Source organism: Acomys russatus, chromosome 23 (genome assembly GCF_903995435.1).
Source record: "Acomys russatus chromosome 23, mAcoRus1.1, whole genome shotgun sequence".
Classification (NCBI taxonomy): Eukaryota; Metazoa; Chordata; class Mammalia; order Rodentia; family Muridae; genus Acomys; species Acomys russatus.
The window spans coordinates 7,085,908-7,111,972 of NC_067159.1; the positions used below are offsets into that span (position 1 = coordinate 7,085,908).

The following is a 26,065-nucleotide window of genomic DNA, read 5'->3' on the forward strand; positions in this document are numbered from 1 at the left end:
GCTTTTGGTCATGCTGTTTCATCACAACAGTAGTAACTGTAAGTAGGCCAACTTGTAACTTGGATTTGAAAACAGATTTTGAAGGAGCCTTTAGTTGAGGGTTTACAGTTTGCACCATCCTTAGATTGAAGACTGACTTGCAGCAAGTCAGGTCTGTTCACGTGGTCCCTGCTTTGATGCTGGAGATAGAAACCAGGGTCTCTCACATGAAGCCAAGTCTTTCTGTCCTCTTATTTGTAAGATTCATCTTTAATACTCTAAAGTATTCAGTATACTTTAGTATGTTTAATAAATACCTTTTTATACTAAAAGACTTAAGTACACTTGGTAAGTACTTTTGGTAACTCCCTTTCCCTGTGCAGTACTGATGGAGATTCTAAATTGGGTTGCAGGTCAATGCGTACCAGCAAGGAGCTGGCTATCAGATGCTGGGGAATGCCGTTACCATTGGCTTAGCATTTTTCCCATTTTTATATCGACTTTTCCGAGAGAAGAGCTTTGACCAACTAAAGTCCATCTCAGCAGAGGAGGTCCTGACCCTCTTCTGTGGTGCGCCACCTGTCACACCTGTTGTTATTTTGTCTATAATTAATTTTTTTGAAAGATTGTGTCTTACTTGGATGTTTTTTTTCATGATGTGTGTCGCAGAGAGAACATATAAGCAGGTGAGTGGACAAAGAGGCAGCATTTGTCACCTCTGCATCCATTTGCCACTCTATTGAAATGTTTTGTTCCTTACTTTGAGACTTGAGCATTTAATGTTCATATTATTGACTATTTGAAAAACATGTTATAGTCCGAAATCCTTAAAATATTTAAATGTTCTTTCTGGTTTTTTGCTTTTTTTTTTTTTTTGCAATTTCATAAATGTATTATTTTGATTAGTTTACTCCTGGTGCCCTCTCTCATCTGTCCTCTCACTTCTCAGAACTCTGTTTTTCTTCTCATCAAGACTCCTTTCTGGGTTTTTGTTTTGTTTTATTATTATTTTTTAAATGACCCCATGACTTTAATTAGGTTGTTTGATGAGTGTGGGTGTGGGATTATTAGCTGTGTTAAGACAACTCAGTACAGTACAGATAAAAAAACAACCCATGCCTGGGCTCCATCTTGTACCAGTCTTATGCAACTATTAGTGCAACAGCCATGACATCTGAAATACTGCTGAAGGCTGTGTGTAGAAATAAGTGCTGTAGACCGCTGACTGGTCAGCATCCAGGACCTTGTACTTTATCCATAGCACATACAGTGGCAAGGTCATAATACTTTCGTGGAAAATAGCCAAGTAAAGAAGTGAACTGAAATCTGGTGAGTTATGGATTGATGATTAACTATATTGGGGATGTGCATAAGGAATGTAATTTTTGAATGGAAATACAATTCTAGAGTCAGTCAGAATTGTGTATAAACAGTGGATGTTTTGAGCGGGGTGGGGTGGCACACGCCTTTAATCCCAGCACTCAGCAGGCAGAGGCAGGTGGAGATCTGTGAGTATGAGTTTGACGCCAGCCTGGTCTACAAAGTGAGTTCTAGGACAGCCAAGGCGATCATTCCACACAGAAACCCTGTCTCAAACGAGAGAGAGAGAGAGAGAGAGAGAGAGAGAGAGAGAGAGAGAGAGAGAGAGAGAGAGAGAGAGAGAGAGAGAGAGAGAGAGACAGAGAGACAGAGACAGAGACAGAGTGAGAGAGAACATTAGAGATTGTGAGTGCTGAGGATTCATTAAAAGTTCCAAAGAATACTCCTTGCTTGCATGCCTAGAAAATGTGCCATATTTGGAAGAAGCGCTTCACTGTGGGATGGGTTTTGAAGTGAAACTGCTATTCTGAGGAACACTGGATAAGAATTTTGATTTTAATACTTTAAATATCTCAGGAATACTATCAGTGGTTATTGAACATAAACCTAGACACATGTACATTTTATTTTGTGATTTTTTTTTAAATCTCCTTTAGAGATTTTTATTTGCAAAACTCTTCAGCCATATTACTTCTGCCAGGAAAGCCAGGAAATATGAAATACCTCATTTCAGACTTAAAAAGGTGGAGAACATTAAAATATGGTTATCGCTGCGCTCCTATCTAAAGGTGAGCTGTTTTAATTAACTATAGGAGGGTTGTGGGGCTATGGAAAACATGAGTCTGCACGCAGTTGCTTAAGCAGATAGGGCTGTCTAGTCACTGGCAGGCGGCTCAGCAGCTCACAGGCCTGTTGGATGCCATGTGAGAGACACATGTGTGCTGATAGAGTAGCAGTGAGTTCATAAAGGTAGAAGAAGAAAAAGTGTTGCCCAGGACAAAGAGCTCAGGGTCGTATGCTCTTCTGACTGGGAAAGAGCCTAGCTGAAAATACATTAAAGAACCAACCACTTAATTTGGAAAACATGACTGTTAGTGTTTCAGGTTGATGCCTCAAATATGTTAAAATGCTACATCAGGAATTTCTCACACACATTTATTTTCACACCTATGTTGTACGACTTCAAAGCTAATGTGAAGGCTGTTCCTGTCTGACCATATCCTAAAACACTAACATGTCTTTTGCTCCACAGCGGCGGGGTCCACAGCGGTCAGTGGATGTGGTTGTGTCATCCATCTTCTTACTGACACTTTCAATTGCTTTCATTTGTTGTGCACAGGTAAAGTTTCTCACCTGTTTTAATTGAAGGGGGGATTCTATGCAATGGCCACTGTGTTTTATAGCAGGCACTATATATGCTCAAGTGTGTTTGAAATGTGTCTATATTCCTGTCACCATTTTGGATACCTTTTTTTGTTTTTGTTTTTATCTTTTTGAATAAAAAGATCTCTTCTGGGAATGTTGAAATCCTTGAAAATTCTTAGATGGTTCTAAATTAGTTGAGTTGGCAAATTTCAACTGTAGAGCTATCGCACTCTGATAGTTGAAAGTAGTGGTCCACCCGTGGCCTGTCCTGAGCACTGCTAGCTCTCGTAACTCGTCTTCTCATTCATTACGGCTCATCTGCTCACTTAGTCATGGGCTTGTGTGTCCTTGTTTTTAGGTAGTGGATTATAATCCACAGTCTTCTTGTTTTGTTGTTTAAATTGTCCCACATTTGACCTATGGGACCTGAAAGCTGTGTCCTTTTGACACACATTTTTATCTCCTTATTAAAGCACTTTTATTCTTTCTGTATTGTAAGAAGCCACAGGCTTGACAGGTGTGGTGGTGCAGGCCTTTAATCCCAGCACTTGGGAGGCAGAGGCAGGTGAATCTCTGTGAGTTCGAGGCCAGCCTGGTCTACAAAGCAAGTACCAGGACAGCCAAGACTACACAGAGAAACCCTGTCTCAAAAAAGAAAACAACAACAAAAGAAGTTACAGGCTTATCACACATCTTGCCAGTGGAGTGTCGTTATCTGTAGTGATCAGAGAACAGACTCAACTGTTTTCAGTTTTTTGAAAAGGGTAGAGGCTGCCTTTATTCCCTGGCATTGCTCAGTTTTATTAAATATATTAGCACTTTGGATTATGTCTGCCATTGCTCGGAGCAATGTTCTCTACACACTGGTTTCTCCAGGTGTAGTAATTGCATTGTACAAGTTACATAATCAGTTTGGGGTTGCTTTTTGCTTTTGATGAGTGTCTGCTTAAACCCATCATGATTGGGAAGTTGTTTGTTGCCAAGTTTCACTTTAATATTTATGTTTGCTTGAGACACAGTCTCATTGTGTGACCTAGGATAGCCTCAGTTGGTGGCAGATGTCTGTAACCCCAGCAGTGGAGAAGGAGGCAGAAGGACCAGGAGTCAGGAGGCCATCCTTAACTCTGTAGCCTGGGTCGTGTGGGTCCCCAGGCTTAGTAGCAGGTGCCCTTTTTGCTCAGCCATCTTGCTAGCCCCTGGTTACCTTTTCCTTACCCAACCTCTTAGTCTTAGTCTTTTGGAGTTCCTTACCTATTTAAATATAAAATAATCACTATAACTCCAAATATTATTTGCTTCCTGTTTTGCTCACCTATTACTTTTTCTGTCTTTTGTTATCTTTTTTACTGATAGCCCACTTTGTCTTCTCTGTTTGCATCTGTTACTCTTCTATAAGTAAGTAGTGACCTCAGAAATTAGCTGAATGTGAAGTCTAATGAAATGGTTGGTTCTAATTTATAGCTTCCTTGGTAATGACAAGATTTTTAAAAAAAAGTTTTATCTTTATGTGTCTGGGTGTTTTGCCTGCATGTGTATATGTCTGAGTATCACATCTGGAGTCCCAAGGGTACTGGGTCCCTTGAACTGGAGTTACAGGCGGTGGTGAGCTGCTCTGCGGCACTGGGAATTGAATCCCAGTTACAAGATCTTATAACTCTTTCTTTCATCTTTTCGTTCTTCTTTTGTGTTATCTATTATTTAAGACCCAAGATATAATCATTATTTTGTGTAGCCAGTTAATTGCTCAGATGCAGCTGTACACCCACTGCTCTTGGTGTGTCTGTCTTTGAGACAGGGTCTCATTATTTAGTCCTTGCTGGTCTGAAACTCCCTCTGCAGATCAGCCTGGCCTTAAACTCACAAAGATCCACCTGGCTCTGTTGTCTTTGGATTTCCATATTTTATCTTGAGAAGTTAGTTGTTAGTCTCATTGTTGCTTTATTAAAAAAACAAACAAACCATGTTCTCTCTGGCTTAAGAGTCAGAGTAAGCCAGGCGCGGTGGCACACAACTGTAATCCCAGAACTCAGGGAGACAGAGGCAGCAGATCTCTGTAAATTCAGACCATCCTGGTCTACAAAGCAAGTCCAGGACATCCAAGGATATATAGAGAAACCCTGTCTTGGAGAAAAAAAAAGTCAGAGTGTTAGGGTGGTTTGTAGGCGTTGTGCTCGGATGTGTGGATCATCTAAGGATCATCTTTGCCAAGGTCCAGCAGCAGCTGCCAGCTGGGATGTCTGCATCCTGGTTACAGCTGATTGACCACAGTGGTGCCAACTCAGACTGAGCAAAAGAGCTTTGCTCTTTCAGAAATCAGAGTTAAGAGACAGAGATATTGGTGAGAGGTTTTGGAGAAGAAAGGTCAGGAGCAGTCATTGCAGCCCAGGGCATCATGACAAATCAAGGCTGGCCAGTAGTGGAAGCTCACAGGGTCCTGGGAGGCCATAGAGTTGGTCAGGAGGGAACAAAGAGGGCAGCTGCTTGGTGACTTCCTGCTTATTACAAGATCTGCGTTTGGCTTCTGTAAGAATTCTCTGTATAGTTTCTCAAGAAATTATCCTAACTCTCTCAGGCTTTCTTGAGTGAAGCTTTGCTTTTATATTTTTGGTTGTGAGCCTAGCCTTTAAGGGCTGAGTCATCTCTCTAGCCCAAGTGCGTTACTTTTAACTCAGCATACTTTACAGCAGCAAAACCTAAGTAAGACACACAGTAGGCACTCAGTGCATCTGTGCCGCCATGCTATTGTCTGAACCCTAAAATGGAGTCGAGCGGGGCCTTAGGTCTCTTCTCAGCCTGGCCTGAGGGCCTGTTAGACAGAGCCAGAGGTGATCACTTTGTGCCTGGGAGCACACTGGTGACTTGGGAGCTGGAAATCCCTCTTCCTTACCTTGCTCCTTATAGACCCTTGCACCCTTTCATGAGCAGGAAAAAATATAGGAAACTTACATTCAACTCCTCTCCTTTGAGTCTTAAAACTTTGGATTGCTGGTAATGTTTTAAAATTGATACAAGAATGATTCTGTGATATTAAAACAATTCTGGTCTTTTGGTAGGTTCTCCAAGGTCACAAGACATTTCTGAATGATGCTTACAACTGGGAGTTCTTGATCTGGGAAACAGCATTGTTGCTTTTCTTGCTTCGTCTGGCCTCTTTAGGGTCAGAAACCAATAAGAAATATAGTAATGTTTCTATCCTGCTCACTGAACAGGTATTGATGGGTCCCATCAACTTGTCAGAGGTCACACACTGTAGTGTTGATGTTGAGGACTGGGTCTGAGTCGCTATGACTTTACACCTCTTTGCTACTCTGTAATTATCTTCCCTCCTCCCCCCCCCCTTCGTATATAAAATGAACATAACATCTTTATCTTTTGCCTAGGACTGGAAAAATGAAGAGCTAATGGGCTGAAAGTCCTTTGTCAGCCTATAAAGATGTTTTTAATGGGTAGAAAGGGAATATGTGAATATATGCTAAGATTGACATGTTTCTTGTGAATGGAGTGATTATAATGCATTTTCTATGTTAATTTTGATTTTAAGTTCAAGTTTTCCATAAATATTAAGTAAAACACTTGGGATAATTTTTGTTTTTGTTGTTTTGACCTTAGAGTCATAGTGGATCATTCTTTCTATAGGGGAAATAAGGAATTAGTAAGTTAAAGCAGCTATCTTTTTTCTCCCCATAAGTGTTTATTGAAGATACTAGATTATTTGGGGCATAGTAAGAAGAGGAAGGCATAGTCATTGAACTCACTGAATTTGCTGATTATGTTACAATTAGTATTTTTCATTATTTTGATACGTAAATTGTTTCATTAGTGATTTTTAAATTTTTCCTAAGTAGTTTTTCTTTACCAAAGAGGTAAAAGATGGGAGAGCAGGGCACGGCCCCATAGCTTCTGAGGCCACGGATCGAAAACATTTTACTTGAGAACATGACCCTCAAAATTTGCCAGATTTTATGTAGTATATATATATTTTTTTTTCTTGTAAAATTTACCTTATTCTTATTTCTTTCTCTTAGATTAATTTGTATCTTAAAATGGAAAAAAAGCCAAACAAGAAAGAACAGCTCACTCTAGTGAACAATGTATTGAAGTTGTCCACCAAGTTGTTAAAGGCAAGTGGTGTCTCACCGGCACCAGCACAGTGGGAGTTAGTCAGCCAGCGACTCAGAAACACAGAGGGCAGAAACAGTCATGGCTGGGTCAGGCCAGGGCCGTCCAGAGCTTTCAGAAGCAAGTCAGGAGAGTGGCTTCCATAACCATGCTGGTCCATCTGGTCAGAAAGAGAACTCATTTCTTCTGGACGAGGCTGGAAGATTGCTGGCTTATTCTTAGGGATATCCCTCAGGGGTACAGTTTGACCATGGGAAGGCGTACCCCGGTTGACCTGACATTGACTCTGTAGGCCAGGCTAGTTTGAACTCCCAGGGATCTGCCTGCCCCTGCCCCCCAACTGCTGTGATTAAAGGCACTACTTTTTAAAAAGTACTAATGATTTATTGCTCCCTTCTACTTTAACAAGGCTAGGCCACCGAGAGGTTGGAGAATCCCTCAGATTTCTCTGAAAGTAGCTCTGGGATATTAAGGAGGAGCCATAAGCAGCACCCTCACCCAAGACTTAAAGCCAGCATGGAGTGACGATGACGGCGGGAAGCCACGTCTCATTTCTGTTTGTTGATCCTGTAGGAGCTGGACACACCGTTTAGACTCTACGGGCTGACCATGAACCCCCTGATCTACAACATCACCAGAGTGGTCATCCTCTCGGCCGTCTCGGGGGTTATAAGCGATCTTCTGGGATTCAACATAAGAGTAAGAGTTGTCACTGCTCTGTAGCTGTCGCTCTGCTCTCTGCAGGGCCGTCTGTGCTCACGGACCAGCAGCTCCTGAGGACATTTGACTTGCTAGTTTGCAGGCTTCTCAGCTTAGCTTTCCTCATTTGCAAAAGTAAAAGTCTGAACTCTTGGTCAGACTGAAAATCCAATTTTGAATTTATGTCAGTAGCATGGTCTGGTGAACATTTTATTCTGACCCAGGAAAAGACACTAACAGCAGTGTGCCACTTTTGTTTGTTTGTTTGTTTGTTTTTAAAAGCAGGATTTCTCTGTATAGCCTTGGCTGTCCTAGACTCATTTTGTAGATCAGGCTGGCTTTGAACTCACAGCAATCCACCTGACTCTGTCTCCCGAATGCTGCGTTTAAAGGCGTTTGTGCACCACCACACCTGGCTAGTGTGCCAGTTTTGATCTGAAGTATTCATTTTTTCTCCTTCCATTGTCAGAATAGTTTATTTCTTACATAAGGGGCTCTTATGGAAATTGGTTTGGAAGTTTCTTAAAAATGTAAAAAACAGAACTACCATATTACCCAGCTATTTCTCTCCTGGCACATATCCAGAGAACGCCATTCACTACCACAAGATATATTTACCCCCATGTTTATTGCTGCTTTATTCACTGTAGCAAAGAAGTGGAATGAGCCTTGCTGTCCATCAGCAGGTGAGTGGGTAATGAGATCTGGTGTGCACATAAAATAGCATTCAGCGCTAGAAAAATGAAATCACAAAATTTGGAGGAAAATGGACATAGAATGCGTAATACTAAGCGAGGCACATAGTCTCATAAAGAAAAACCATGCGTGTTTGTCCTCATGGAGCTCCTAGCCTGAAATACATACATGAACGCATTTAAACAGATTGGCATGCAGATACAGGATAGCACATAGAACAGGAGGGGCAAAGGTGATGGCGGAAAGGACATGAAAGGACAAAGTTGGTAGTTCTTCTAGTGTTAGCTCTGTAATGAATCTCAATCTCTCTCTCTCCTCTCTCCTCTCTCCTCTCTGTGTGAATGTGGTAGATAAGTGCATAAAAGTACAATTGAGGGAGCCGGCAGCGGTTAGTAGCCCTTGTTGCTTTTGCAGAGGACCTGGGTCCAGTTCTTGGTGCCCACATGCTGTTCACAACCGTCTATAACTCCAGGTCCAAGAGACCTGACACCCTCTTCTGACTCTGGTCAGGCTGCATATGGTACACATATATACATGCAGGCAAAGCACTTACATACAACAAAAATAAGTCTTTAAAAATATAAATAATAGTGAAAGTAAAAGCTGAAAACAGTAATTGATAATGAAATTATACAGTCCAGTATGACAGCCACAGCTCAGGATGTACAGGAGGGCACTGAGATGTAGACTTTGCATCTGCTAAAGTTGCTGGGTGATGTCTTTATTTGTAAGTTCTTAATACATTTTTAATAAACATTAAATGATTCTTGGTTCACAGTCATATATACATCTAAATACTACCTGTGTGTCTTGCAGCTAACTGGGTTTTTTCTTGGGGGTGATTTTTTTTTTCTTAGCTGTGGAAGATTAAATCCTAAGCTGAGACCTGTGCCTGGACTCTTCTGGCTGGTGTCACTGCTCACCCACTGAGGACAAAGATGGATCACAGAAACCAGTGACCCCACCTGCAGGCTCACATGCAAAAGCCTCTCTACTCAGCCCAGCCTAACAAACAGTTTCCAGAGGGGCGCATCCTCTCCCTGGGCATGCTTGCTATAAACCTGCACTTTCATGGCTCTCAAGCAATGTGAACAGCCAGCAAGCTAAAGCTTGCCTGAGAGACTCGGGGCCGTTCCCTGTAGGGACATCTCTCCTGGAGCCTCCAGTACTGTGGTAGTTATATTTACTGGAAATAGTCTTTTGGGCAGCCGTGGTAGATGCCCAAAGCATGAAGCAACTATCTTTTATTGGAAATATGCAAATTTGGTACTTTTCTATTATAGTCTATGGATTGGGGATTTCTCTAGCTAAGAGAGAGGAACCCAATTTTAGGTTGAACCCAAATAAAAGAACTTTACTGGAGAATTTTGGTTTCTAGGCTTTTTTCTTTGCAGGGAGGGTGGATCTTTGAAACAAATTTGTTTGTTAGTGGAGAAAATTTTAATTCATGATTTTGAGCTAAACCCCTAACTAAAGTTGTTGGTGAGTGATTTGGCCATGCCATCCGATCACATGGCTTCTCTAATGGTCTGCCTGCTGTACAACATTGTGTATCCAGCAGTTAGTACAATTCCAGGTCCTCAGTGTCTAATGGTCACCACACTGTGCCTTGGATGTAGGTTTTCTTGTGAGTGCCCCATCAGCAGTCCTGCTCATGAAGTTCTCTGCTTTGAAGAATGTCCTGAGGAATGCAGGAAGCAAGCACGGACACCTTAATGGTAAGACTTCGTAGAACTTGGTCAGTTCATGTACGTCACATATTGTGGGATTGGTCACACATTCTTATTTTTCACATTTCTTTTTATTTTATGTGTATGGATGTTTTGTCCGTGTTTATGTTTGTGCACCATGTGTAAGTATGGTGCCTGAGGCCAGAAGAGGGTATTGGATGCCCTGAGACTGCAGTTATAGATGCTGGTGAGCTGCCATGTTGGTGCTGGGAATCAAATTCAGGTCTCTCTCCTGCTGGTATTCTTTATTTATTTTTTTATTTAATTAATTTATTCAGATTACAATTGTTATCCCATCTCTTGTATCCTCCCATTCCTCCTTCCTTCCCGTTTTCACCCTCTTCCCCTCTCCTAGGTCTATGACCGAGGGGACCTCCTCCCCCACTATATGGCCATAGGCTATATTCTTAACCTCTGAGCCGTCCCTGCAGCCCTGGTTACTCATTCTGTGTGCAGGAAAATCGATGAACTTAAAGATGAGCTCCCAAGTCCACAGAGTGTACCTATCTCGGTCTGAATCCTCACCCCTGCTACTAAGTATCTCAATTTCCTCACCTAATAAGTAGGGATAATAACTACCTAACCAGGTTGTGATGGTTTAATGAGATTGTGTAAGGTCCTTACCAGTTAGTTCTGTTGTAGATATTGTCACTACCCACATCCTTCTAAAGTCTGATAGATTCATAGCTGTGAACACAGATACAGGTAGTGGGTCAGCAAGAATACTTAACAACCCAAGTGCTGTAAGCTATATAGATCTGTGTGTATATGTGTGTCTGAGTGTATCATGTTTGTGCATGCATGCATGCATGCATGTGTGGAGGTCAGCAGGGCAAGTCTGTGTCCTTTGTCAGCCCTGCTGGTCTCTTTGAAGCAGGCTTCCCTGAAGCTGGTGCTCATGTTCTTTTGACCAGGCTGGAAGCCAAAGCGAAACAGATGTTTTAATCACCACCCGTTCTCAGCTGGCTTGTTCTGTGGGTCCTGGGATGTGAACCCTGCTGAGCCATCTTTATAGCCCTAGGGCTGTGATTGTTGAGATTCTTGAAGAAGCTGTTCTGTAGATACTGCAGGCTTCATAGCCAGCCCACAGAAACCCTGGCTACCACTTTCCATAAGGAACAGTTGTCTCAAATTTAAGATTAAGTTTTACCAAGTTGGGCTGTCAAAAGCTGGTGCTGTTTTTATGGAACCTTTACAGTGAATTCATCTTCTGATCACTTCATCCTTCTGTCCCCACTGCCACCCACTCTAATTTGACATTATTTCTAGAACAAGGTCTTTCTGACTCCATTTTTACATAGGGCTCCCGTTCCCCATAGTCCAATCCAGTGTTTTATATTTGGATAGTTTGTCTTTTAAAGGTGATGACTCTTTTCTAAAACATGTCTCTTCTGGAATCTATTCATGGTTTACTACCATTGTGAGGATAATTCACAATCTTTTAAAATAAAGTATTTAAACCTATCTTGTTGAAATATGTCTAAGTCTCAGGAGGCAGAGGCAGGTGGATCTCTGAGTTTGGGGGCCAGCCAGAGCCACATAGTTAGACCTTGTATCAACAACAACAAAACAAGTTGTTCCATTACTTTCTGGATTTCATTGTTTCTGACAAGAAATCTTGAATTTTCAGTCCTCTCAAATAATGAATCTGACATTTAATTTAGACTACGTTTAAGATTTTCAGCTCTACCACTGAATTTGTGGACTTAAGGAATCTGTGGTTTATTGGTTTTGTATCATCTTATAGGTAGTTCATATTTTCACATGATCAAATTACAAAAGTTTTAGCATTAAAAAAGTAATGTTTTTACATTCTCTTCTGACCTGTCTCCTTTTGGGACTATGTATTAGGTTGCTTGAAGTATCTCTTAGCTCAGCAGTGTTGATGCCCTTTTCAGATTTTTTTTTGTTTGCTGTACTGTCAAGTTTTCTATCCTGTTCTGTACCATTGGGTAATATAATCCAGTGTATTATTGTTTTATTAATCACTTTACATCCTGGTCATAGCCCCCTTCCTCCTCCCCTCCCAGGCCCACGCTTCCTCCCTATTTCCTGTAGGGAGCCTCCCTGACAGCGTATCAAGTCGCATCAGGACTCAGTGTGTCCTTTTTAATTTTTTTGAGACAAGTTGCACTGTGTAACTAAGGCTGGACTCCCAGCTCCTGACCACCCATCTCTGTGTTGGGATGACAAGCATCTGCTATTTTGTCTGCTCTATACAATGTATTTCCTATCTGTAAAAGGTTTTTAGTCTTAAAAACAAAAAAAAAAAAAAAAAAAAAACAAAAAAACAAAAACAAAAAACAAAAAAACCAACCCATGTCTCTACTTAAAATATTTATTTTCTCTATATAATAAATGTGCTCATATTTGCTATCTGGGTCATTTGGGGATTTGTTGTGTTGGCTCTTCCTTTGGGGCATGTTTGTTTTACATGTCTGATAACTTTTTATTGGCTGTGAATTTTACAGTGTTGGGAGTACAGTGTTGTGTGCATGGAATTTTTTCCTTGTCATCTTATTATTTTGAAGTATAGTTACTTGGAGACAGTTTGGGCTTTCAAAGATTGCTTTTAAGCATGGTAGGTATGCCGGGGGCAGCTAGACTTAGGATCACTCTGCTGCTAAAGCAATGTCTTTGTATGCACTGCACTTTGTATGCTCTTCAGCTTGTGGTGAGGTTTCCCTGCATTGGTAATGTGGCTCCAGTCTTATGTGAACATTAGTATTTTTTCCTGCCTGATTCTTTTGGAGGTTCACTGTGGTTGGAGATCATGGGCTTGTGCTACCAGTACCCAGCTAACCCTGGCTACCTATGCATGTCTCTGGAGCTGAGTAACTGCCTTCTCTCTGGTGCAGTTTCTTCTGGGCTTTCCTTTCCTGGGCTCTTAGCTCAGCTCAGCAAGATTGCCTTTTCTGGCCTTCTTTTCTACACTGCAGCCCAGGGCTTCCCGTAGGCCTTCTTGGGGACTCCTTGGTTAATTCTATTATTTGTGATGCCCTTGTTGCAAATGTAACATCCACTTCTAACCTTTTTCCATTATTTTTAGTTTTTAGGATAGACATTTTCCTCACCTTAGTAAATGGTTTAATCCTGACATAGCTGCTCAGGTAAAGGCTCAATGTCTAATCTAATTCCACATTTTAGTGGTTTGAATGAGATGCCACCTTTAGTCTTGGGTATTTGAAATCTTGTCTCCAATAGGTGGTACTGTTTAGAGTCTTAGGTGTGGCCTTTCCTGTGGTCCTGTGGTCCCCTCCAAGGCCCTTCTGTGAGTGCTGCCTTTTTTCCCATTCCTTTACCTCTCACTGCCTTCCACACCATCCCCTTTACCAAGTTTTTGTTCTTAGAAGGTGTATTCAAGTGTTTCTTCTGCCTTAGACTACATATTTTTAGCTCTCTGGATAGCTGCTGAATATCAGCTTCCAGTTGACAGGGGTTCTCTCTCATGACCCTAATTATCCGTTGTATCACTGTACTAGTGTTTGTCATGTGTACCAGCCTTGCCTGCTTGTGAACCCTTCCATTTAGATTGTAAGCCTTTACAGCCAGCTGCTTTCTTTACTCTTCAGAATGCAGAACCGTCCTGGATTCCCGTCCAGATGCTCAGCAGACACATACTGGGTGAAGAACCATCCTGTTTGTCCCTCTTGTGCAGTGGCCATTGTTTCATCTAACCCTATGCGGTATCTAGTTACTTATGCTTTGATTCCCCCAAAGGGCTAAGATTTTGGTAATATTACATTATTGAGAAATAAAACCAAGATGTAAAAATAGAATTAGGTCCAACTACTCATACATTTAGCTGAGTAGTAATAAGTATGAAAGAATAAGAGAATCACCTAGTGGATTGCTTTTTAAACTGTTTTACTGGAGAAAACCATCCTTCCTGAAATAGCCTTGGAGGTATACTCTCAACCTAGACATGTTTTGGTCACAAACACTATAAACACTGAAAAGATAACTTTTCAGTGCTTACCTAATTGCAATATCGTTTTCATTCAGCAAAAAAAAAAAAAAAAAAAAATCCTAAATAGCAAGGTCTCTCACATGTGTCAGTTTATGGATTCAAACTTTCTGTTCACTGGTGCTATGCAAGGCAAATCAACCTTATTTTAAATTAAACCGAAAGTTTTGAAAATTTTTGGATTTACATATTTTTAATAGGCCAGATGGGCACTGTTCCAAAACATGGTGATTTGGGGGCTGAGAGAATTAATTCATTGACCAATCTAGTAATTTAAGTAATCTGGGTCTTTCAGTCACTGGTGCCTGTACTGAGCAATGACATTTGAACAAAAATGCGCAGTGGTATACCTTTCCTGCACAATACAGCAGACTCTTGACTCCAATAGGGTAGCACTTAGGTTAACTAGTGGTTTTCCTAGGGACAAACTGAGTTTCTTGGTTTGTGAATTTGGGTATTTTTCTTTTTGACTTTAATATACATATTATAAAGTGGGCATAGATCTATAGGATCATGAAAGTTGAGTATAAGGCTAAATTAAAGCATTCGGCAGTGTCCATAGTTTAGACTGGAATTTAGATTTTTCTACTAGATCAGATTCTTCATAAGCGCCCATGTACTCCCTCACACTTGATGCCACTTGTGTGTTTAGGAACAAGCAGCTCTGAACAGGTTCAAGCTCTTATATCAAATATGGTATAGTGACCGAGAGCCTATCAAATAGTTTGTGGATCTATCAAATGAATTCAGCTAACTAAAGATGATAGCTTTCCCATAATGGCAGCATACTGACTGCTGACCAATATTAATAGTAGAAGCAGAAAGCTACCCAAATAAATGTATCTGCTGCTGTTTAGAAAGTTGGTAGCCCTTGGGTGTGGGACATGCACAGTGTGCTGTGCTGCTTCCGAAAGGGCACAGCGAGGCTAAGCTCCATCCTGCACCTATCCAGTCTTCCTACCTACACAAGTTAATGTGAGTACTTCCTGTGAGAAATGGACATACGAAACACAGAACTCCATTTGTCCAGATGTTTACAAAGCATTTATCTCTTTTTGCACAGGAATGGAATCTTGACTACTATTTTGTTTTTAAATTTGTGTAAAAACACAACGCACGCAGGAAGGACATCTTGATGGACTTGGTTCTCTCCTACCATGTGAGTGCTAGAGATGGAAGGGTTGGTGACAAGTGTCTTACCTGCTGAGCCGTCTTGCTGCCCAGTTTCCTTTAATTAAATGAAGGTATTCACATGTGAAAATAAGAAGCCAATTGCATTCTTGATAGGTGCTGACCTGGCCAAAGCTGCTCAGCAGTAAAGGTGCTGTAACTGTCAGAAGGCAGTGCTACCTGGGTGGCCGCGAGCAACGTGTCCACAGAACTGCTCAGCTCCTACTTTTAGCAGCTGGCTTGCTGTAGGCCTGGAAATGGAACTGGACTTTTTTTCAGTGTGAGTTCATACAATTATAGGAGTTTTTCTCCTGAAGAATATTAATTAGTTTTGAAATAGGATTTAAACAGTTTATATATACTAACTGAAACGATATCAAATCCACACACTTAATTCTCAAAGTAAAATAAATAAAATAGTTTTAAATAAAGTGAATTGCCATGGACTTCTGTGATGTTGTAGTAAGTGGTTTGTACCATTAGTCCATTATAAATGAGTAGTAACTGAATTCCAGTGAGATGCAGTATCTTCCCTGGTAGTGGAGAAAAGGAGCATTTAAAAATAGCAGTAACAGCAAATTATTACCATAAAACTATTGTCTTTGCAATGAAAGATGAAAATAGGCATAATAGTATAAAACTCAAAGCTTTTATCCATATATGCAATTAAAGTACTGGCAAAGGTACATTATTATGTCTTTTTGATTTTAAGTCTTTTATGACTCAGATCATGATGGGAATTAGACTCCTCAGACAGTTAAGTGATGCTGACAGTTAAAAAAAAAGGCAGGACATAAACTTTTTACTTTTTTAATATCTATATAAAAAATAACAAGCAATTTACAGATCTTTCTCTAATCAGAACCTCAAGTGTGTATATATATATATATATATGTATGTATAAAGGCACTGTACATATATAAACATTTACAACCAGTACATCCGTATTTTGCTCAGCATTCCAAGGCCACATCGCTACATCAGTATATAATCAGTACAGTGACAGGTTACTTAGGAAGGAAGAGCCACATCATATTGACAATGTATGACATCAGAGTTGTGTCACAGTTAACAATAAAAATAGGATTTGTATCACTAATTGTGTACTATAGGGAAAATAAATCATTTCTGTGGTACTAAATTCTTAGCATTTATCAAGTCTCCTAATTTGCTCTATTCAAGTAGTTGTAAGAAACGGGTTAAATATAGTTCTGGATGGAAGCATGTGTTATGTACAGGGGCCAGTACTGTTGTCACAGTGGAATTGTCAGACTCACAGGGTAACAGAATGACTGCTCAAATACTCCATAAGTAGATAGTTTTGGTCTGAGAAATGTATCTATAGATGCTTCTGAATGCTGTTCTTGGGAACTAACTATAATGTCCTGCTCTATTGTATGAGTTTAAAAATGGTCTCCAACTTTCAGCAAGCACTTTTACTAGACTTTAAAAAGAACTCTGAAAATGCCTCAGAGCTGAGCTGACCTTTATTCTCCTGTTTTTAAGTAGTTAAATAGCTAAAAATTGAAGTTCCCACACAGTCTATCCCATATTAGCCCTGACTTGCTGGGGAAGCAAGACAGGCTTTTCTCCTACACCCCAGAGGGCTCCTCTGCACCACAGGAGCCGGTGCTTTGTCTGGCAGTGGACGGTAGGACTGGCTTCATGATTAAGTCCCTCACAAAAATCTTTATAGTGTTTGGCTCTTCAATTGTGTATTAGAGACTAATGACTAATCAGAAAATCCACATATAGTAGGTTTTCTTTAAAGAGAAACGAGCGGTACTTCTACATGCTTCCTATATTTCCCTCATGACCACAGGTGATCTGAGACGCTGTCACGGCAGGATGTTGTTCAGTCTGTTGCTTAGAGTACTTCCTCAATTTGAGCATTCAATTGTAAGGAATATGTTTTAACAGTTATGTAAGGTTGAAACACCTTACTCAGCCATAAAAAAGCATCTATAATATTTGACCTTTCCTGTAATGTAGCGATGTTTATGAATTGCATTTTTTAAACTAGGACGGTCAGAAGCTTTGAGAAGAGGCAAGTGCCAACTTTAATGATGAGCTAACAATTTCTTCCTCTGCAAGGACTCAAATATTTCTCTCTGTAAACATGCAACATGCTATTGAGAACATCTTCAAGCGGAACCGGACTGTTTCATGACTGGAGGTATCAGAATGGGAGGGATAAACAGGCCTGATACAGCAGATAACTTGGCACAAACACAAAGTGATTGTGACCACACTGCTAGGATCCTGTCATTGCTCATCGAGCGGCCTTAGCAGGGCGGAGAGATGAGCCCTGAGCATAAGGAAGGGCAGCCGGCCAGGGCCAGGTGGGTCTTAGCAATCCCAGAAGCCCTGCATGCGGCCTGGCTACCTTGATGCTCCAATTAGGTATCGATGAATTTCTGGGGAAAACACCTCCCCCTTAAAAGAATGCTGTGTTTTACAACTTAATTTTCTTTGTTTTATAGGAAAGGTCACAGCTGTTTGTCAGCCATGCCAGTAGTGCCTGTGACTTTATTTGCACGTGGCACTCTCCAGGGTCCTGGAGTGATGGGTGCTTTCTTGGCTGAAGCGCTACTTTCAGGTGTGGCCCCTGCACCCTCCTTGCATCTGGCAGTGGCCTCTGGCTCTTTCCCTGTGTGGTCTGCTTTGCTTAACGCCACCTTCTCTTCAGGTGCCTGCTTGAGCTTCTTCGCCGAGATCTGGACTTTTTCTCCTGTCTTGTCTCTACTTGTTTCTCCTGTGGTTGGCTTCCTCCCTTTCTCCTTTTCAGACACTACCCTACTAGCAGTGTTGCTAATCTTTTTGGATGGAAGAGACATTTCATCAGTTTTATTGCTGTTTTTCTCTGGAGATCTTGTTGTGTTTTTTCCCAGTTGACTCTGCTTCAGATCTTTCCTGATGACCCCTGACCTTTCTTTCCTGTCTGGGAGCTGTTCAGTGCTGTCACTAGAATGGCCTGCTCCTCTCTGGCTTGCAGCCTCTGGTAATTTGCTTTCAGCGTTTGACGGGCTGTTGCTTCCCATCTTCTGCTGCTTCCTGGGGCTGGAGGACCGTCCTCTGCCTTGTGCGCAGGGACCGTGTCCAGAGCCCGCCTCAGAGCTGAGCTGACCTTTGCTCTCTCCTTTCCTAGGGCTGAGTGACCGATCTCTAGATTTTCCTTTGGGGTCACGTTTTAGGGGCCTGATAATCCTTTCTGAATGTTCCTCTGAGTGTTGGTTAGCTGACTTTTGGGGACTAGCAGATCTACCTCTTGGAGTGACACCGTTTTCTCCTTTCAGCAGATTCTTCTCCCCATGGCTGTAACTGCTGGGTGGATCCTTCTTCCTCACATTTTTCTGGAGAACAGACTGATGCTTCATCTCAGGCTGGCTTCCATTTAAAGTGCTTTTCTTTTCTGGTACAGGGTCCTTTAGTTCTTCTGCCTTTTCATGTATCTGAACTCTAATCAGAGAGTCTTCAGTTACTGGCACATGACACTCTTCAGATGTGGAAGCAGAAAGTGAAGATGGAAGAAGTGGTGGCTGTTCATCATAAATGACATTGGAAGATGAAGGACTATTAATATCCCAATCACCTAAAAAAGTGATTGAGTAGAACATTGTTACACTCAAGAATTATAAATAGGAACAGTGAGTTTTGAACTTTTGACAGCCATTTGAGTATGTTACTGGTTGCATAGCCCGAGAAGGAATACGTCACATAGCTTATACATGCTTGCACTGCTCTCTGTGAAGGCAGATGCTTATAGTTATCTGCTCATGTATGAAGGGGAGATTTGTGTTATAATTTTTACTTATGTACCATAAAAGGTAATATATGATCTGTAAATTCTTTACTCATTAAAAACAAATAAGATACGAATAATAAAATTGGACCAAGTGCCTGGTCCAATAAACTTACTAATTAAGCTGTTATTACTGTTTAATTTAAGGATATGCCAAAATCACTAGTGAAAAAGACCAGACTCTGGTAACCCAAATGATGTTTATGGGCACTGTAAATAATTTACTTGTTAGGCTGTCAAATTTAATGTCAAAAGGAGACTGAAAAAGTGCAGAAGACAGAAACAGATGTATTTAATAGCATCATTTTAATTAAAAAGAAAATGAAAGAAGTGATTTAAAAGACATGCAAATTTACCAAGTCTTTTTAAGGAAAGACCAAGAAAAGCCCTGAAAGCCTTAATGTTGCTCAGGTTTCACGTAGGAGCACAGACCGGAAGGAGCCAGACCTGAAGAAGGAAGAGAAAAAGCCTAGGACTATGTGAAAACAAACCAGCAGTCGGCATAGATGTCACTGGGAACACAGCTGTCTGAGCAGATGGTGGAAGATAACACAGCCGGAGAATCACAGCTGGGAGGGAATGCAGGAGGCTCATGTCTACACTCACCCTACAAGAGCTCTGAGGGGAGGTGGGCAGGAGAGACAGGTACTAACAGGGCATGGGGTTGCCTATATTTCTAGAATCACATGTTCTCAAAATTATTTTTAAAAACATCGTGACAGTTCAAAAATATATAATGAATCAAGGGCATCTACAGTCAGTGCAGGAGCACAGACATGATCTTAGGTTTCCTTCCCTGTCCCAGGCAGTGGGGACATAGCAACTTATTTTGATAAGTGACTAGAAAATCCTAAAGTTCTTCTGGCATTTACTCATTAAGAGAGACAAACTTATCTTACTTAAGAAAATAACATTTATTGGCAATGTGTATTTGCCAAGGAGAAGGGATAAAGCTGAGATGGCCTGAAGACATTTGAGGTGTTTGCCTCTATGTTCCCAGTTCTTACAGGCATGCTTCTCTACAAAAAGCACTCTGTGCCTTCAGATGAGATAAATGTAAAGTATATTCCAACAAATACACTGTTTGGAAACATCATTTGCATTAGAGTAAGTTTCTTTGGTGGTTCTGGTGTCCACTTATGAGTTAGCCAGTGAAATGTCCATCCCCTCCAAAGAGGGGTTCCCTTTCCTCCTGCCACGCCCTGGCCAGCACGAGGGCTCAGCTGGCTGGCTTACCATGGTCAGGTATCAAGCCAGTTCCTGGCCTCAGGAGGAGGAGGACTTTATTCCCACCAGCCTGAATGAGTTCAATTGCTCGTGTATGTGTGATGCCTTGTGTAGGTTCTCCGTTGATTTCAACGATCTGGTCACCAACCTAGACAAGGAACATGCACAACTGTATGAAATGGCACCATTTCTTCATTTCTACATTGTCAACCAAGCCCTTCAACTCTGCTAAGTCATTCTCATTTGTAAAATCTTTAACCAGACAGTGTGCTATTTTGGTGACAGCTGATGAGGATACAATGCATGATTTTATTACTTGATAATAATCCTACAAGGGAAAGTTTTATATGTCTACCAGTTAGTATCTGAGCATTTGAAACCAAGAATTAAATTACCATTTTTCCATATGTGTAAGGACCTGAGACTGCTCTCTCATATTGCAGAATAAACATAATAAAAAAACCTCTAATTTTCTACCAAAAGTTAAATGCTAGAAAAGGTGACATTTCTGTATTAACCTAAATACCACCGTAGAGTGGCACCTAAGTGACAAGGCACAGAGAGTGCTTTCATACATGAGTTAATCTTGACTTGGTTTCCTAAAGCTGGGCAGATGGTTGCTCATCCCTGAAGCTTTCCTGAGAGACGGGCCACTATTTGTATTGTAAGCATACCCTATAGATTTGTAGGGCCTTAGTTAAGTGATAAATTAAGAGATAAGCTTTGAGAACACATTAATATGAACACTTATTTATACCAATGACTGCATTTCACCTAATGATTTAAATATAAAATCATTTTTCTGGGAAACAAACAGAAAACTAGGACTCAGAATAAGATACCACAATGATGGTGTCATTTACCAGAAGTGTCTATTTTAAAAGGAAATGAAAAATACGGTGGAATTTAATAGTAAGAAATGTGAATAAAAATATTGGTGTGGTTTCGAGGTCTATATCGAGGTAACATGCAACTGAGGGTATTTATTGACTTCAAACAATGAGATATTGCTGAAAAAAAAAAAAACAAATATCCCCAATTATCTGTAAGATCATACTCAGACAATCTGTAAGTAAAGTGACAAAATAATATGACAATAAGTATTTGAGGGGCTGGGGAGATGGCTCAGCAATTTAGAGCACTGGCTGTTCTTCCAGAGGACCTGGGTTCATTTTCAAGTACCCACATGGTTATCTCACAACCTCCTTTAATGCCAGTTCCAGGGGATCAGACACCCCTTTCTGGTCTCAGTGGGCCAGGCAAATATATACATACATATGAGCAAAACACTCATAAAATAAAATTAAGTCCTAAAACAAAACAAAACCAAAAAATAAAATAAACCCAACTTTCTATCTATTGATAAAGCCTGAGCTGACAGGAAGCTGGACTTTTGGGGCTTTGGATGTGGTTCCTACCATGGCTTTACTTTTTTTCTAGGTCAGAGGTCTCATTTCTTTACGTGTTAAATGAAAACTCCAGTCAGGGTTAAGAAACATGACTGCATGTCAACCACAAGTAGGTGCTAGCTCTCAAGTTAGTGTAGAATGCATTAATGTAAAGATCTGACTATACATCACACCCCATTCTACACAGTGCAAAAAATAAAACTATGAAACAGAAATAAGTGTTCTGTTGCATATTTATAAAAAGAGAAGAAAGACACGTTTTACTCTTGAACTGGAAGTGCAAAAGGATATTAGAAACATGACTGGCTGGTGCAGTTAACTGACATTAAACACTGCCCAGAATTTATGTGTTGGAAACCTACTTTTAAGTCATATTTTGGGGTTCTGAGGAGAACTTAGGAGGCAATTAGATCATCAAAGGGGAGTGTTTTGTTTTGTTTTTTAAAGTGAACTCCCATCTCCTAGTATGCTCTGGCCCCTGCCACATGACACTGCTTACTGGCTTGGGTCTAGAGTGCTCACCAGCTAGGCTGTCTTAACCTGGGATTTCACAGGCTCCAGGTGTAAGAATTACATTTCTTCTCGTTATGTATTTCCCAGTCTCAGGTGTTCAGTTATAGTAACAAGCAGTGTAAAACAATTATGTAAAATGTAAAAATCTTTTAAAAAACCAAAGTAAGATAATAAAATTAAAGGACAGAAAACAGTAAGAGAGGCAATTAGCAAAATCCTTATTGAGTAAGGGGAGCAAAAGCCCCTTTGGTAAGTGATGAAAGACTCATTTTCCTGAGGAAGCATGGTAGCAAAGTAGCTTGATCTCATCTTCGGAATGAGATATTTTCTGTCACATTCTTTGTTTTATGCCACAAACCTGTACTTTTTAATATAAATAAATGTAAATAAAACTTGTAATTGAACAGGCTTGCCACCAGGTGTCATTTTTAACTTTAAAATAAAAATAGGAAGGAAAGGGAAGTGGGGCTGTAGGCTCCTGCTGGTTAGGCAACAGGGTATGGGGTGTATAAAAGAGCAAAGGAAACACACTCCTCTGGGAGAGGCAGATGGACATTTTTGCTGAGATTTTCAGTTCCTGTAAAAATGTCAATAAAATGGTGGAAATAAGCTAACATCCTCTCGATTTCTGAATTACACTAGTACATTGATGCTATACCCCTGGCCCTGTCTACTCAGTAATAAGAACTGAGAATATCCTACCCCTCCCTCCCCTGAGCCTTGTCTGATTATAAGACCTAAGAGTAATTTGTCTTACAATTTACTCAGTTATAAAGGTTCTTTTGCTCTGGTGCTTACTGATGACAGGTAAGAGGAAATGCAGAGTTCTCTTGGTGGTACGAGGGATGCTATCTGGAACTTAAAATCCTGAGTGATTACTTAACTACTGACTTAACTGATTTTTAAAAATAGGGGTCAACAACTGTTTTCTATGATGTAAGATTCCTCTTTATCATCCCGAGGAGAAGAAAGATGCAGATCTGTAGCCGTCTAGTCTCCAGCTGGTGCTGAGGGCTGAGAGAGCCTATGAGGGAGTATTAAGATGTGAGTTCTGATCTTTCTAACAGCGATAAAGGGCCAGGATTTTCTGCCTCTATAGAAAACTAAGTGTAAAATAATTCCTGGGCTCATTGTACCTTACAAGAAATTGGAGTGTGTGTGTGTGTGTGTGTGTGTGTGTGTGTGTGTGTGTGTGTGTGTGTGTGTGTGTGTGTGTGTGTGTGTGTGTGTGTGTGTGTTTATCCTGCTGTCCTCAGGACTTTTAATAAGATGAAGTGTATATGATTTATTAATCCATCTGCCTTGTATGCTGATGATACAAGGCCGGATTTTTCTTCCATACACACAGAGAAACCATCAAGCTATGAAATCTTGAGTAGGTAGAGGGGCCCAATGGTGGCATGTGGCTGCAAAACCTGCATCTCAGATGCAGGAGATTTTTACATTCCCCCTAAAGCAATTTCTAGAACTTTACAGTCTAGAGCCAGAAGCAAAGGTTCCAAAAAAAAGCCAACTCACATGAATTCTGCCGTCTTTGATGGCAGGGCCGTCCTCAGCGAGGCGAAGGATGAACAGCCCCATGTTGTATTCCTTCCCACCACGGAGGCTGAAGCCAAAGCCTCGAGGGCCTCTCTCCAGCTCCACAGGGTAACAGCCGAGGCTCTGGAGGGAGGCAAGTGTGACAGAGTGCTGTCAGGCACGGCTTTGCCTGCTTTTATGGCTGAGAGAAACGTTTATACTCTTGATATGCACTCCTGTGTTGTAAGAAAGGAATGCTAGTTTGGGCCGCTACTTAATTTTTATAAATTCAAATGAATTCATCTGAAGATTCTATCGTCTTCTAGTTGGTCAATGTGCAGTACAACAATTAGAGAATGGTTTTTTAAGGTTCCCACTTTAAGGAGAGTTTCACAGTTTTTCCTGAAACAAACAAACAAACAAACGCTCCCCACTTTATTCAGCTACATACAACACTATGCACTTGTACACACTTGTTGGCTCAAATTGCTCTTTTTCTGTGGTGTAGTGAATGCCAACCACATTAGTAGTTCTGTATAAGTTAGCAATTTTGGAAGCAAATGTATCCAGACAGATTTGCAATAAAAACACCAATACAGCAGCCCACACATATCAGCACCTGCGCGTCTGTGTTTACCTGACTGTGCCGACTGCCCACAACTGCAATCACTGCGGTGTCAGGCTGTGCGAGGTGCTTATGGTCAGACCAGGAGTGTCTGTAAGAACTGCAGACATCTTTCCCAATTTCACCTTCTAGGGCAGTTCTGTGAGAGAAACCAGGTTATGTTCTGCACTGAGAAAATGAGAAACAGTCTAAAGAGTAAAGCAGAACAGCTTCTCTCAGGGCCGAGCCTTGCTCTGCTCTATCCTGACAAGCTGCTGTGGACAGACTATCTAGAACCCAAACTACTAGAAGAAAGACTGCCCCCTCCCTCCGGGGTGCCTTCAAGTCTGTGAGCCCCACCTCCTTCCTTCAATGATGTTTTGATGGAGTTGCTCTCAGAGAAAGCTGCACTCAAAATAACTGAACCAGGGGCAGATACTGTGACCTTGTCACCGTGAGAAATGGATCTTCGGAAGCCCCATGGTCTGGGAAGATGCCAAATTTTGGAAACCTAGTTTTTCTTTTATGACTAATATTTTTAACAACAGAGGAAAGAAATATGCCCAAGTGTCAGATAGTTGAGAAGACTGATTCAGGTGGTGCTGGGCCTCCCCTACTGAAGTAATTACCAGAGAAGCAAGGCTGAGGCTGCCCCAGGCTGACTAGCTCACTGTGCTGTGCTGGCATGGAGGCTGGGAGGAGGGGTGAGGGTTTGGAGGGCAGGCGGCACTGTGAAGGACTGTGAGGATGAAACACAGCAGTTTTCTGTCTGACTTGGCTATCTGGTTTATGCATCACTGCCTGGGAGTGGGGTAGTGAAAAGCAGGGAGATGAGAAAAAACCCAAAACCTGAGAATAGCCACACCTGTCCCCAGGTATGTGGTTGGCTTGTGCCTGTCCCATAGGCCTGTGCTGCAGTGCTGGGCTTTGCCTGGCTGAGTTTGTTCCTGATGGCGGACCATGGTGCTCTGTTCAAATGAGAAGACAACAGAAATCAGAATCTGTGCACAAAGACCAAGTGGAGCTTTACGTAAACAGTAATGGGTGCAGCTCCCAGCTTTAGGGCTTCCACAGAACTGCACTGTTACTTCCTGGAGTTGGAACAGTAATGTCTTCCCCTTCTGGATTTAAGTAACACTTATGTTTCAAGAGACCAAGAGCCATTTCTTATTTAATATTTTCACTCTGTCTCATCCATAACATGGAAATCGGAACTGCACAATCCAGCGATAGTCTATGTGGAGGACAGACCTTGAGGGGCCGCGAAGCAGCCGTGCTCCAGGTTCCCTCCCCGTGTGCCAAGTCTCAGCTGCTGGAGCAGAGGCTGCTCTGCGAACTACACACACCGGAAACTTGCTTTTTAAGAGAGCAAGTTTTCTGGCTGACACTCAGCATCAAAGACTGTGGAGTCATCCAGAGTGTTGAGAAGTGTTGATGACGAGTCCATGGATAGAGCAGTTTTCTAAGAGGACAAATGCTGGAGAGGGTAGCATTTGTGTCCACGCCATTCTTAACTGCATGGGAAACTGACTGTTGAGCCAACCAAGGCCTACATCCACAGGAGATGGATGGCCTGGAGATGACTGGCACAGGGAATCAGCCTGTTGGCCCCACTAAGAAAGACATTGACTGAGTGTGATGGGGGCATGTGTATAACCTGGCAGATGTGCTGCAGAGGGCAGAGGACACCTTCCGGAATTGGTTCTTTCCTTCGATTATATAGATCCTGGCAATCAAATTCAGGTGCCAGGTGAATTAACCTGTTGAGCCACCTTGCTGTCCTAGCCCCACATTTTTTAAAGATGAAACTTCTGAATATTTGACTCCACCCAATTATCAAAATCTAGGACATTTAAAATATTGATCAAAGACAGGGAGCTCTGCTAAGTGAACAGATTCACCAGCTCTGGCACGATGGGCAGGGTTAGCCTGACCCTTGGTACTGTA

At 41.4% G+C, this 26,065-nt stretch overlaps 2 protein-coding genes across 4 annotated transcripts in view; one reads left to right on the forward strand and one right to left on the reverse strand.

Annotated features, from left to right (window-relative positions):
- The window catches only part of Phtf1 (putative homeodomain transcription factor 1), a 33,323-nt gene extending 23,749 nt beyond the window's left edge, over positions 1 to 9,574 (forward strand). The window contains exons 13-19 of the mRNA XM_051165933.1: positions 393 to 665; positions 1,956 to 2,087; positions 2,552 to 2,638; positions 5,718 to 5,873; positions 6,690 to 6,785; positions 7,357 to 7,482; positions 9,036 to 9,574. Coding sequence (XP_051021890.1) covers positions 393 to 665; positions 1,956 to 2,087; positions 2,552 to 2,638; positions 5,718 to 5,873; positions 6,690 to 6,785; positions 7,357 to 7,482; positions 9,036 to 9,056 — 891 coding nt within the window. The 3' untranslated portion in view covers positions 9,057 to 9,574. The remainder of the gene's footprint in view (positions 1 to 392; positions 666 to 1,955; positions 2,088 to 2,551; positions 2,639 to 5,717; positions 5,874 to 6,689; positions 6,786 to 7,356; positions 7,483 to 9,035) is intronic.
- A 7,931-nt stretch (positions 9,575 to 17,505) lies between these two features.
- Positions 17,506 to 26,065, reverse strand: part of Magi3 (membrane associated guanylate kinase, WW and PDZ domain containing 3) — a 201,113-nt gene continuing 192,553 nt past the window's right edge. For 2 of the 3 annotated variants that reach the window (XM_051165927.1, XM_051165926.1), the window contains 5 exons: positions 24,984 to 25,086; positions 24,152 to 24,278; positions 23,515 to 23,658; positions 20,084 to 20,222; positions 17,506 to 18,637 (listed from right to left, as the gene is read on the reverse strand). In XM_051165927.1, the coding sequence (XP_051021884.1) occupies positions 17,535 to 18,637; positions 20,084 to 20,222; positions 23,515 to 23,658; positions 24,152 to 24,278; positions 24,984 to 25,086 (1,616 nt within the window). In that variant the 3' untranslated portion in view covers positions 17,506 to 17,534. Of the gene's footprint in view, positions 18,638 to 19,203; positions 19,295 to 20,083; positions 20,223 to 23,514; positions 23,659 to 24,151; positions 24,279 to 24,983; positions 25,087 to 26,065 lie in introns of all 3 variants that reach the window. The other variant, XM_051165928.1, reaches the window with a different exon arrangement.